Source organism: Parasteatoda tepidariorum, chromosome 9, assembly GCF_982258835.1.
Source record: "Parasteatoda tepidariorum strain Cologne lab strain chromosome 9, Ptep-v5.0, whole genome shotgun sequence".
Lineage (NCBI taxonomy): Eukaryota > Metazoa > Arthropoda > Arachnida > Araneae > Theridiidae > Parasteatoda > Parasteatoda tepidariorum.
The window spans coordinates 51,047,960-51,062,866 of record NC_141763.1 but is presented as its reverse complement, the minus strand read 5'-3'; the positions used below and the strand labels follow the sequence as shown (position 1 = coordinate 51,062,866).

The 14,907-nt window shown below is 27.6% G+C and overlaps 1 protein-coding gene across 2 annotated transcripts in view; it reads left to right on the top strand.

Moving 5' to 3' along the window:
- Window positions 1–87: 87 nt before the first annotated feature.
- The window catches only part of LOC107456194 (calcium uptake protein 1, mitochondrial), a 33,633-nt gene continuing 18,813 nt past the window's right edge, over window positions 88–14,907 (top strand). Inside the window, exons 1-7 of one of the 2 annotated variants that reach the window (XM_016073982.4) lie at window positions 88–603; window positions 4,148–4,484; window positions 6,175–6,355; window positions 7,776–7,938; window positions 9,663–9,700; window positions 10,006–10,056; window positions 14,347–14,458. In XM_016073982.4, coding sequence (XP_015929468.3) covers window positions 4,168–4,484; window positions 6,175–6,355; window positions 7,776–7,938; window positions 9,663–9,700; window positions 10,006–10,056; window positions 14,347–14,458 — 862 coding nt within the window. In that variant the 5' untranslated portion in view covers window positions 88–603; window positions 4,148–4,167. The remainder of the gene's footprint in view (window positions 604–4,147; window positions 4,485–6,174; window positions 6,356–7,775; window positions 7,939–9,662; window positions 9,701–10,005; window positions 10,057–14,346; window positions 14,459–14,907) is intronic. The other variant, XM_016073985.4, reaches the window with a different exon arrangement.

The following is a 14,907-nucleotide window of genomic DNA, read 5'->3' as shown; positions in this document are numbered from 1 at the left end:
ATTAAAAAAATAGTTAAAGAATTTTTGAAATTACGAATAACGAAATTTTAATATCTAATTGAAATGGCTCTTATTCTATACAGAAATAGTCAATGAAAATACTTGAAAAAAAGTAACCTCAACTTTAACTATAATAAATAAAAACAAATAAATTGTTATATATTTTTTTTTAAAAATTACAACACTTTATGTTTTTCATCTATTCTATGTATAAATATTCTTGTAGATTTCTTAATATTGCCGATAACATTCAATAACGCATTTTAAAACTTAAATATTGTAAAACCTATCATGTCTAGTTAGATAGTGAATAGAAGACTACGCATATATATAAAAGAATGCTCAGAAAACTCTTACTGAACACATAGCTTACTGTAATAAAAAAAAATTAGGGTAGATAATTAAACTCGCCTTAACATATAATCAACCACTTTGTTATGACAGCAACTAGAAACTAAACTTCATGGACATGGCCCGTTCTCATTTAGCCAAAAACCTCTATCTTGATTAACTACTTCCTTGGAGACCATGGCTTGTTTATTATAATAATACAGAAAGTGCCTACTTGTTCTAGTCCTAAACGTTCCTGCTGAAACTTCTTATGTAGGTGTCTATAAGCTTTATGCCATTATTTTAATTTTCAATATTTACATTAATTATTTTTCTTGGTTATTCCCTCATGTTTGTTTTACTGACTTCTTCAATGTTTAGAAAGAAATGCAAAAGATAATAATTCTATGAAAAACCTTATAATTTTGTTATTTCCATTATGTGTATGCACTTATTATTTTGAATATTATTATTCCAATTTATGTTTCCTGACCTGATTAATTAGGAAGATTGGGGATATTTCCGTATCATGATCAGTCACGCCAACTACAATCGTCAAGTTGCCAAATAGATTTTAAACTTGCAATTTTTTTAAAAATGAAGCATGTGGATGTTAGACTTGGGGTGGCTAGGAGTTATATATTTAGAGTTGGTCCCTTTCTGTGATGTTATTTTTAGTTTCTCCTGGGTTGCTGCCCAGAATTCCGTGATTATTCTGCCACAGATCATGATACGGAAATCACCCTGGAAGATTTTTGTATAAGTCAGTGTTTTCATCATAGAAAAAAAATGGGTGAGAATTTCTCACCCTTTCTCAAAAACAAGGTGAGATTTCTAAAAACTTCTCAAAAAGTTAGCTTTCTCAAAAAGTTAAGTGAGATTTCTAAAAACTAAAAAAGACACAAAAACTCTTGAAAAAAAATCATTTCTTTAATTATAATACATTTTTAACATCTTATATTTTTTAAAGCATTGAATATTTTTGGTGCATCATCATAGATGATTTTGCCTTTACAAGGTATTTGTCCATCTTACATTAGCCAGGGGTCTGTCCAGACATTTTGTGAAAGGTCCGTTTTTCGTGAAATTGTGAAAAAATTACTCACATTCTTTCAACCAGGGTCCGCTTTTATGAATTTGTGCAAATAGGGTCCGTTATAGCAACAAAAAAAATTTTCAAGGAGTTTTTAAATTGTATAGACATACAAGATTATGCTCAACACTGTAAAATTGTAATTAAGAAAAATTAAATTTTAAAAACTAAACAACAATTGCTCCTTCTAAATTAGAGATGCAACATACAAATATTTGGTATTTAGCCTATACTGCTGAATGCAGAATATTAATTTCGGACGAATAATGGAAGAATCGTCTGCCGAAGACAAAACTTAATTCGTTAGCATCCATCTTTCTTGTTTTCTGCCCTGGAAAGGGTTTATTCGATTAACAAAATAATAATGAAGATAAACAAATTTGTGAAGGGTCCGATTAAAAATGCAAGAAATTCGCAAATTTTGAAATTGATTTATAGATAGCGCGAATTTCTCGCGGTAATTTTAAATTTTGGGGCAATGATCTTTCGGTATTTATGCTAAAGTATTCACCAAGTCGTGGGGATTTTCTTTCAATAAGAGCACAGGGTTTAACTTGTAGCCACCTTGGGCAAACCTTTACATGTTTTTTTTTTTTTTTTTTGGAAATAAAAAAAAACTTTTTCAAGTTAAAAATCCATTTGAAAATTTTATAATATTTTATACATTACTAAGTGGCCAACCCAAATCTAAGTTTAGAATTATCATTGTTCAACTTTGTAACCTTGTTATTTTGAACCAGCCTTGAAGACAAGGGAACTACTAGGACAAACTAGCCTTCGTGGAAGACTTTGATAAAACTAACCGGCATTTTTGTTACACAGAAAAAAAAGCACCCTTTATTAGCCTAATGGCCAGTAGAATCTCATCCATTTTCCGTCCCCCACTAAGTATAATTTTTTATCAGCATTATGGTCGGTGCGAGCCAAGAGCAGAATTCATATAAAAAATCCACCGCTGAGATTCAAACCTGAGTCACCTCGTTGGGAAGCAAACACTCCCTGAGCCATGTTACTCCACGCAGGCAAATTTTTCCCAACTTGATACAGGAGTTCCCTTATCTTCTGGATTGGGTTCAAAATTACAAGGCTATGTGGTTGAGCATAAGTAGTTATAAACCCAAAAATTTTGTCGGCTGTTCAACAACGGCTATAAAATAAAAAAAGTAACTAATTATGCAGTTATTGTTCTCTTTCTGCAGTAACTCACTGCTTTAGATTTCCCTATTTTTCTCAACCTGTGAAGAGACACCAGTAAAAAATAAATATATTTATGAAAATTTCATTTTAAAGATTTACTATTTAGTAGATAAATTGGTTTTTATCGACTGACAAATTAATAACTTATAAATATTATAAACTGTTTTTATTTCTTTTGTAATTTTCAAATAATATTAAACATATATGAAATATTGTATTGTTTTGAGAAAAAAATAAGAAGCAAAAGTTGTTTTTAATAAACATTTTGAATAAATCCTATTATTCTAAAATGTTATTACATTAAAATGTATGAATTTAGACCAGAAACATAAAATCTATCATTGTGTAGAGCCCCGTGGCAGAATCGGAGCGACACGACGACATTGTTGTAGAATGTTACAGAGTTCTTGCAGAAAGATTTTTCTTTCGAAAGGTCAAAAAAAGAGATTGCATTTCATTTTTATAGAAATTTACACGTAATATTTGAATAATACATTTAGATAATCACTTTATTAAAAGCTCAATTTACGCCGATAGTATCGTAAATCGGTGTAATGTTTCGATTGTATTTTCGGCAGTTATTGATTTTCACATGAATTTTAAGTATCCCGATATATTTCAAACAATATGGAAAGTTTGAATCGTGCATTTGAGTATTTACTTTTTAAGCTAATAATTCTATTGAAATATTGGCAGTTATTGCTATTGATTTCTCATTTTTAAATCCGATATTTCTTGAAGGATATTTTTTATTACAACAACCGAATCTCTAAACGAAACACACGCATTTGAGAAGTCCAATCCGCACAATTTTGTCGTTGATCTTTTTTTCGGCAATTATTCGATCAATTAACAAAACATGAAGGAAATAATTTGCACCCACTCCCCAACAAAATGTGAGAATATCACCCATAATATTAGAATAAGCAATTATTACTTGTTCCATTTAAAAAAATTATCGTTTTTTTTTTTTTTTTTTTGTAAACACAACGCTTTTGTTATTTTAATTTAGTAAGTTATTATTAAAAGTATCTTGAAGAAGGATATTGGTGCTTGAGAGTTTTGTCGCAGATAGCTCGAAAAAATTCTGCCACAGGGTTGTAGAGTTCACATCAGTAGTGATTGAGGTCCTGCCCCTGAATTAATATGATAATATGAATGATCAAATACATTATTATTGATTATTTTAAATCATATGCATGGGTGACAAATTCAGCAACTATGTGTTTTTGATTATAGCTTAATTGTTAATATATTACATTAATATATAACATTTGTTAATAGCTTAGTGACGAGTTTTGCTATTCTGGCATAATTCCTACTCGTATATGAATTGAAATAGAAAGTTTGTGCTGCTATATGCTTCCAATATTTTATTCTTTTATAAAATTTGGAGTTTATTTTAATCTTAATTGTCGATTTTAAAATATTATAATTTCATTAATATTTTTTTTAATATAAAATATTATTTTGAATCATAATTTAAATCATTATTCGTATTCACTAATAAAAAAAATTTATTTTTAGAGAATAGATCTATTAGCATCATGATTGTGGAAAAATTGCCGTTGAGACTATCAAAGCTGTTAAACTATTATCCATCTATATTTTTGAGCAGTAATAGGTTTATAGAAAGACACCAACATCATCTTCTCCATGAATATGTCCCTAAAAGAACTCTTATGAGTTTGAGCAATAATAATATAATACAAAGACGTCAACATTTTTTGCTCTACGAATACATCTCTAAAAGAAATGTGAAAGATTTCCAACATTGTAGATCAAAAAGAACACCTGCTAGTGCTGCTGTTTATCAAATATTCATGGGAGTTGCTTTGGTGTTTGTTTCAGCAAATTTTCTTTGGTAAGCTCATATAATTTAGAAATATCTTCAAATTTTTATTTTGTTTTAATATAAGTGTTTTGTCTCAGTTTTAGAAATATTGAAGTGTCACTTAATTATCAATACTTGAGAAATATATATGATTTTTATAATTTCTTTTCAAATCTAAGTTATAGTTTTTCTAAACCCTTTATAAGGCCGAGGTAAGTATATCCGTCTACTTCATTAATTTTTAAATGTTGATGGATTACCAGTTAACCATTTATGATTTTGCGAGGCCATCTGCTGATAACTTCAACAAAAAAAAAAGTAAAATACTTTGTTTACATGAATGTGGGCCCAGAAGCAGAAAGTGACTAAAACTGTGACGTACATCCCAAAACAGACGAAGTCCTGCAGAACAATTTGTATCTTGAATTAAATTCTCTTTAGCCTTGACCACTGGCTGTTTCCCAGGAATGATGTTGCTTTAGAAGAGGAACATTTGACACCCTGCACGAATTTCAGCACTTTTATCAGTAATCTCCCTCTTCCATATCTTTGTCATTCTGATGAGGAAATTAATGAATTAGCTTTTGGCTGTAACATTTTTATAAAATGGGTGTATCAGTTTTTAGCAGACAGCAGGAGAAATTGATCACCATTTTTATCAAGAAAGCTTCTAAAGCAGCAAGTCGTAACAGAATTAAATTCTGAGATTTCCAATTTCATAAATTTTATGACTTTTATATTTTCCATTCCCATCGCAGAAGCAATCTGTGAATCGTGGGGATCCACAATTTACAGAATTGTTTCTAAAAGACCAAATGCTTTCAATGGAGATGAAGTTGTTGGAACAACAGACCAGCGAATGTTTTGTGTTTGCAAATGGTGCACCATCTGGGCACTTGTCCCTTCGAAAGATTTTTAAGGCTCCAAAGAAAAGATTTTTAAAGTTAGTTTATTGTTCAGATCTTTATATCATAGACATTTTATTAATAATTCATCATCATCATTGTCATTAACAAAATTTTGTACTTCAAAAGTGATTGAAAAAGTAACAAATCAAGAATGTTTGCCTTGGTTTAAAAAATATTGTAGTGCATCTGTGTATTTTAATAAATGAAAATATAGAATTTTAACGTAAAGTTGACTTTTTTTCACTGTGAAATACTTGCAGAACATTTGTATAAGTTAATAAGTGCTGTTGCAGAACATTTGAAAATATTCTGCTTATGGGAATGTGGGTAGCTGTGAAGGCTGGTCAAGAGATACCTATCCTGGGAATCTATTTTCTTTTGTGCATTATGATTTCATCATTTTTTTTTAAATCAAGTTTATTTGTAGTTATCAAAACAGAATTTATAAATTCAGTTGTTTATAAGTGCAGTAGTTCAAGTTTATAGTCAATTCTTTATAGTGGATAAAATTTTGAAATTCCAACCTACCTTTCCCTAAAAAAATAGTCTTCAAAATCAAATTAATTTTAAGTAATAAGTTAAATGAATTTGTTTTTATTAATCAGTCTCAATCCCGAAAATATTTTAATACAACATTACTATAAAGGGTTGATATGTGTACTTTTTTTATGTGTACTCAATCAAGTTAATTAGTACTATAACTGATTATTCATTTCTCTGAAGAGTGTTTTTTTTTCTAATAATGTTATTTATGTGATTTTTTAAATGTTTCCTTTCAAAACATGAAAAATATTTGGGAATCTACTTTTCAGGCTTGATTACGCAAAGGACCTCTATGGTAGGATTACAAAATCTTGGAAGGTAGATGCCGCTACTGCCCTTACTGAAAGCAAAAAGAAATCAAAAAAATCTGAAGACAATGAAGAAGAGAGTGAAATTGAAGTAAAAGAGGAAAAGAAAAAGAAAGATAGGCCTGGCTTCAGAGATCGAAAGGTGAGCCCTTCCTTTAATGATTAATTATTTTTGAATATTACTGTTCAGCATAGCCAAAAGAATCTTATCAGGTTTTAAAATTTGGTAAGACTTAGGTAACTTGAAGCAGTAAAAGAAGTTTAAAATTTGAGCTTCATAATAATAAATTTTAATATTCCAGATTTTTTTATAAATTTATTTTGAAAACATTTTATCCAAACCAACAAAAATTTAAAATTAATATTGCTCATAACTCTAATAAACAGCTGTGTCTCCACATCATTCAGAATGAAAGTGTGAAGAAAATATACATATTTTAATGAGTAATACGTGTGAATTAAATATTTTTATTAAAGACAACTTTTAGTGTTTAAACAAAACCATTATAGCACAAAGAAAGATTCGATACTTATTTGGTTTTTTGCTTCAGATATTATTTCTATTTCTTGAATTAGAGATTTTATGAATTTTAAAAAGGAAACCTTTTTTCTTTTGTGTTTTCATAAAAAAAAGTCTCAGCAGCTAAAAAAAATTAAAACAAGATACATTACAAAGAGTAAACAGTTTTAAAAAATCTGTGCAAATTGAACTAATAAAAAGAGGTAATTCAAATGTGCAGTTAAAAGTTTTAGAATTTTTTTTTTTTTTTCACAAAAATTTATTGTTTTCAGAAGTTTTTACGGGCGTGCATCAACAGTCGCTGGGCCGCAGGTTGTTCACTCCTAATTTAGTAGTTCTCCTTAAATTTATTTTTCAGACTATAATTTTTTTATTATAGAAACTCTTGAAAATGTTCTATCTTTCTAGTTCAGACATTATTTCAAATTTTACTTTTGGAAAAAGAAAAAAACCGCATTGACATTAGGGAAATTTAAGACTGGTTTGTGGAGGAATGATTAGATTTTTTTTTATTCCTAAAGTCTTAACTGGATAATGTTTTGGTATTATCAGTGTAATTTGAGGAAAATATTGATTTAGATAGAAGATTGTTTTGGAAAGGAAAATTTCTTTTGAGTTTTAACAAATTAATTTATAAAACTTTAAGTTTTAGACAAATTATTAAAAGTTGAGTTTAAGCCTATGCATTAGGATTGGGGCTTTAAATTTTCTTTGAGTTATCCAAAAAGTGAGTTATAAAATTGACTGTATGCGTTTTTTATAATAATTTAAGGACTCAAATAATTTATTTTTTAGGTATAGTAAAATGACCTTTTTGATAAACAAAAAATACTTTGTAAAAGTTGTATGTTTTATTTTTAATTGGAAATGTTTTCACTTAATTTTCTTTTTAATTTTTACAATTTCCTACATTATTTAGGTTAAAGATCATTTATTAAGCTCCAAAAAATCATTTCTAAAATTAATATTTAATTTCAAAAGGCCAAATGAATTTAATTTATGATTTTTAAATTATGCTATTAATTGGTTTACTTTTTTCTAGATCATTGAATATGAAAATCGTATTCGTGCATACTCTACACCTGATAAAATATTTCGATATTTTGCTACCCTTCGAGTATATACTGAACAAGGTGAATCAGAAATATTTATGACACCTGAAGATTTTCTTCGCTCTTTAACTCCTGGTGTTAAGCAACCTGAAGGTATTAACTTTAATTCTAGTGATGGAATATATCTTATACTTTTAAAAGTTCAAAATTCACACAAAAAAAGGGAAACTTGTACAAAGATTATCCCTTACAAAATCGCTAATAATCTAACTATAAATGTCAAATTCGCAAAAAAATTTAAATTATTGTAGTATTAGAGCACATTAAAATGCTTTTCTTATAAATTTATTGTTGCTATTTTTTTTTTTAGTCAAACGCTTTAGGGTTTTAAATAAAGCTAACCAATGCAAAACAAACAGAAATGCAATTTGTTTCAATAATAAAAATCCTTGTTTAGTGTCAAAGCACAGAATGAAAATGGAAAACACAGAGATGCTTCTTCATAGAACCAAAACTATAGTATTGTCAGTTTATGTGGCATTACTTGCGCTCTTTTCATGTCATTTTGCTTTATACATACGTTGCACAAAGTTAAACTTTTCTTTACTTGGATTTTGAGGAACATATTTGCTGAAAATAAAAATATTGTATTTTTTCTTCTTTAGTTATACTTTTCACCTTTTAAGTTATCTTTTCTTTTTCTTCAAATGTATTGCATTTAGATAAAGAAAATTCCAGCTACAAAGAAACAAAAAGGAACAGATATCTCGAAATTAATGCACAATTTGAATTATACACTATTTGTGCAATAAAATCTTAAGAGGAAAAGTGACAACTGATTAAGAGATTACTTACTGCTGCTTCATGATTATTAAAAATGAAGAACGACTTGAAAAAACAATGGGATTTTTTTATTAGATAATATTTTGAGTTTTGTTGAGTCATTTCCTGTTCATCTAAGTTTTAGTGATTAGAATCGGCTGTCGAGATCATGTAATTAAACCCTATTAGTCTTCGTTCTTTGATAATTCTGATTTTTGGAGCCTAAATTTTGTGCCCGCACGCTTAAGATAGTACGTCCTTGAAAAAACAAATTAAGTGTTCTATCAATGAAGTTCATAAACATCATTGCAAAGCAAAAAAGATAGTGAAAATATTGCAAAAGCCATAAAGACCACTTACCCAATATGCTGTTCCATCTAAAATCCTATTGTGTATCCTTTCAATAAAAAACTAACAATTTTTCATTAGAATCAGGGACTTTCTATAAGAATTACTTTTTGATTAAATTTTAGACATCTTGTATACTATAAGAGAGATATTGTTAAAAAAAAATACTAACTATCTTAGAAAATATAATACAATATTAAAAAAAAAAAATTTTTTATAAAAATATTTTTAAATATGAACTGCAGAGGAGGTTAATTTCCTTAATAGGAATTATTTTAAACTGTACTTTAAAAATTTTGTAAGTGTACTTAAATTTCCTTGTAAAGATTTCAAATGTGTATAGACCGTTGTCTTCTTTTTCCCCATATCTTTGCAAAATATCTGTATGCATATATATTGTTGCTCATATCTTAAGAAATTATTATTATTTGTTTATTACCCATACCCAATATATAAAGTATGGTAGCTGATACTTTGTAATACTTATTTGTTCACAATGCAATAAATTTATTTGTAAAAAGGTTGTTTGAAACATTTTCATTAAAATAAATGTTGCTTGAAACAATAATTTTAATGAAAATGTCTCAAATCTAACAAAATTTATAGTACTATATGTACCAAAATTCTGTTTATGTCTGTGTTTTATAAGAATGGGAAAATAATTATTTATTTATTCTAATTATTTATTTTTTTTTATGTCTACAAAGGCCTGGGTCTTGATCAATACAAAAAAGTTGAAATTAAGGTAAGGAAACTAGACTTGTGTGTTCTTCTTTATTTTTAAGATTTTAAAATACATTTGATATACATTTCTTTGATTTATCATTTGTGTTACTTTAAATTTTGATTAAAAATATGAATCTCTGGCAAAAAATGAAGTGTTAAATGTTGTTCATATGAGTACTTTAATATTTAATACTATTGATTAATATGTATTACATGAACTTCTTTGCTCATTCTGTATTTCTCTTTCTATGTATTGTTTATACTGTACTGCTTACTAGCTTATGTGTAATAAATGTGCCTCTGCGTGACTTTTTCATTTTCCAGGCTGATGCTTTTCATGTTCCTGGAAAGTTAGAAATTGATGTGCAAACTGCTGTAGGTTTATTATTTATTCTGTCAGCATGTTTTCTTGCTTTTGCATTTTATCTTTGAATGTCAAATTAAAGATTTTTACTGTAAATTAGTTTTCTTTACAAAAAATCTTATTAATCTAAATAGAGGGTGACAAAAAATAATTGGGACAAAATTTAAAACAAAATATTTCCACTGCAAACTCATTTTAGGAGATGTAATGATGCTTCTCTGGTCGTAAAATGGCTTTAAAAATATTCCATCAGACTTTTGCTCGAGCACACTCATTAATAACGGCATTTAATAATGGCACATTTCCTCACTTTCTTAAAGAATCTAGTAGCCATTGTATTTACTTAAGATTGATGTCAAATTTTTAAATAAGATTACCAAAATCATTCATATTTATTTGTATTAAGAAGAATTTTTGATTCAATGAATGAATTTTTTTTAATAATTATTTTATTTGTATTAAATAAAAGTTCTATACTATTCTGATTTTTGCTACAGTATACTTTTAAGTTGGCAATATGTTCTCATTCCCCAGATTTGGATTAAATAAATTTGGTCTGTCTTGAAGATTAGAGTTTGTTCTGAACCTCATAAGAGTTTGGAATCCTTGAAAAAAATCTTATGCAAGGAATGGAACAAAATATCAATATTTGAATTAAGGTCAGGCCTCTAGCAAAAAGTGTTTTGGTCTGTTTACAGATCTGCGTGATGTCTCTTTGAAAGTTTGTTTGTGATATTTTAATAAGCGCTAAAATTACAGTATATATATGTCCAAGTTATTTTGTGACACTCTGGTTAGATATTTTATTTATTATAAATTTTTTTATGAAAAATCTCTCAAATCATTGTGCATGTACAATATCTATATTAAGAACATTAAAACCAAATTGAGTATTCATATAAATGTTCAGTGTAAAACATTAGAATTACTAAAAGTAGTTTTGTTTAAGTGTCTTATTAATATTGTAATTTGTTATTAGTGCATGAAACTTATTTATGCATATAAAACCCTGTACTTTTGCTTTGTGATGTGTTGGTTAGAAAGCTTATCTACATACTCTCATAAGCCAATTATTTGTTCTGTGTTTTAAATTACAAATTGCTATATACATGTGATGTATACAAAATTTTCATTTGTAGTAAACCTGAATGAATTGCATCACCAATCTCACAGTTAGTCGTCGACAGAAAATTATGTAATGAGATAATCTTGATCTTAAAGATGACTCATCGTAAAGTCTTTTTCACTCCCTCAGAAGTCCAGTTCACACCCTATCTCATACCTGCCAAGTCTCCTGTTTTTTAACAGGCTCCTGTATTTTACGACTATCTCCTGTTTACCTGTATATTTTCAAATTTCTCCATGTTTGTTGAAGAAATTTTAAAAAAAAAAATTTCAATTAAATATCCTCTGATGGCAAAAATAAAATTTAAAAAGTCTTTCATTTAGACCTTTTTTTTTTTTTTTTTTGCTTATTTTTTTAAATTATAAGCAAAAAAATCTTCTTTAGATTAAGATTTATATACCTATTTTAACAAAAAAATCTGATTTATATACCTAAATGTAAATGCTTATATTATTTTTAATTTCTAATTTTGACTTACATGATTATGCATGATGCATCGAAACTTTACTCATAGCCTAAAAATGCCACTAGAAAAATCTCTGTTATTTTATTTCTCCAATGTTGGCAGGTATGCTTTCCAGGGACTTTTAAAAGACTATGAATGTTTAAGGGGATTGAATTTAGAGGAGGTTTGATAATCTGAATGTTACAGCTTATACCTTATTTTTTATGCATTCAATAATAAAATAATAATAGACCTATCATTAATTATTTTATTATTAAATGCATATAAATTCTATTAATGACTATCTTAATATAAAACTATTAAAGACATGAATGAAGGATATTTTCTTAACCCTTTCGAGCCGACTGTCACATATATGTGTCAGCAAGAAACGCGCTCACTTCCCGGCCGACACACCCGCGTGTCAGAGAGTTTTCTCGTTCACCCCCGACCGTCACTTATTTGTGCCAGCGTTTCGGAATGTTTTAAAAAATTAAATTTCTTCCAAAAGATGGCATTGTATGTCCATATGGTTTCAGATACATGTAGATTTGACCTTCTACTCAAGATGAAAGTACATTCACGTGGATTTTAGGGGAAGGAGTGGAGGGGGGGGGAATATTTTATGAGGGCTCTTTAAATTAGCACGTGACATTTATTTACAGTAAGTAAGGGAGTTTTTTTTTTTCTCTCGCTACTTTCGACTTTCGGATTAGTTTTTAGTGGATAATTAGATCTTGTAGGCTTGAATTTTTTTTTCTTTTTACCGTTAGAATGTCGAAGCGTCGAAAAATTTTGACTGAGCTGGAAATAGAGGAAATTATGCAAAATATTTCAGATATTGATTCTGAAACAGATTCGGATAGTAGTGATAGTGACACTATAATGAAAATAAAATGTGTAAAATATACATTTAAACAAGAAATAACTTGAGTAAATAAAGTATCCATAGAAATATATATAAAGCATATGTCACTTAAATACTCTACAGAACAATATTAAACAACGCGCTGTTATTTCGGTAATTTCATGGAATTAGGCTTAACATCAAAAAACCCTCCGGCCCTGGGGAGACACACGCTAGAGAGACTGCCGGCCTCAGCGGTAAGCGCGCTTTCGCGCTTTGCGTCGCGAAAGGGTTAACAAATACACTTATATCATGTGTAAATGCTGACCTATCACCTCAATGTTCATTGAAATGTTAGCAAAAATAATTATTCATTAGGATGACATTTCTAATCCTGTAAGCTCTTTAAAGTTGTTTGGAAATAGATAATGTTATATTTTTAAATGATTAGTTGTAATTACTAAAATAAGGTATCCTATTCATTTATGAGATTTGCTGCAAAAGATTTGTTATTTCAAACATACAGTTCTACTAACAGTTTTATCTTTGAATATTGAATACATAGTCTTGAGCAAAGATATTTTTTCAATAACAGTGAATATATTGATTATGAAATATGCTAAAATGTACTCATTTTTATCGTAATTTTTATCATGTAATTTTATTTATGATATTTTAATTTTGAACATTGAATAGCTAAAAATGAGGGTTTTTATCAATTTTTATTGTAAAGGCTGCAATAAAATTAAGTATTTTTATTTTATTATAATAAGGTATTTAATTTTTAAACTGAATTATCAATCTAAACAATTTTGTTATAAATTTTAAAAATTTACTTTTATTGAATCATAAAAATATTTTAGACTGCATTTACCTTCAATTTTATCAAGCTGTTAACATAATGCTTAAGTGAAAAAAATTTTTATTAATTTGACTATTCTAAAATTATTAATCCAATTTCTATGCTTCAAATATAGTATTTTTTAGTGTATAATGTGACTTTTCGAACTCCTAAATACAATGAAAGTTTGGGAGTCAAGTTCGACAATAATAATTCTTTTGGGCACAATTTTTTTTGAGAAACAAATGACGCTTATCTTTAAAAAAAAATTTGAAATATAGATAAATACAAATGTGGAAATTTACGCTATTATCTCAAAATTGAAACTTTTTATAACAAAAATAAAATCTTTCCCACTACACTGAAAATCTTTCGAGATGGTTTTTTTGATTTAAGAAATCTGAAAGATATCTTCTTTAACTTTAAGCACTACTTTTGGAATGTTATTGTAAAGTGCAAATTATTTTCTAATAAAAGGTGGTAGTAAAACAGCAGATTAATTTGAATAACTGAGTTTTATAATTGGTTAAAAATTTGTTTTTCAATAAGTATGAATTCAGGGGTCATTTTATACACTTATTGAATGCAAAATCCACTAATTTAAAGCTAAATAAAATGAGTTGAGTTATATTTTAAAAATACAGCATGTCCTGTTTTAGTTAAATAAAATTTTTCTAGTGTAAATTTAAATTAGTTCTAAGTTTAGTTAATAGTTTCTAATTTCTTAACTTTACTGATATTTTAATATTAAGAATATATTCTTGTCTGGATGCAAACAAGACTGTTTTGACTCCCAACAAAGAAAGCATTTTTTACAAATTGGGTGCTTCTGGCCTGATTGGATTTTCAGAATACATGTTAATCAAATCAAATCAAATTTTATTTAATTAACATATGAAATTAAGTATATAAAATTAATTTATAAAATAGAATTAAATAGAAAATTTTAAAGTATAAATTGAAATTAGTTCTAAGTTTAGTTAATAGTTTCTAATTTCTTTACTTTACTGATATTTTAATATTAAGAATATATTCTTGTCAGGATGCAAACAAGACTGTTTTGACTCCCAACAAAGAAAGCATTTTTTACAAATTGGGTGCTTCTGGACTGATTGGATTTTCAGAATATATGTTTCTTCTTACAATTTTGTCAGGTAGAATTTTGCTTCTTTTTTTTTTTTTCTCAGTGTATTTTCAGTTTTAATATATTTGTAATGCAGTTATTATTTGGAGAAGTAGGTATCGGAAGTTTCATCTTTGTAATTGCTGCATGCAAACATATTTAAGTAAGGCTGTTATAGGAATAGCATTATTTTTATATCTTTGGAAAACAAATATATCTAAGTTCTTAAATTGTATACTATTAAAATATTCTTTTTGATTATAAATTAAAAATGATAATTAAAAAAAAATAAAGAATTTTTGTTTTATGTGCATTCATGTTATTTTGTTTAATACAATATGATGTAACTAATTTCAAATTCATATTTGCATTACATATTGAAAATATATACTTATCACTCAGAAATGAAATAATAACACAAATCATTAAGATAATATCAGGTAAATATGGAAATAAAGTAGGGAGGTCACATTCATTCTG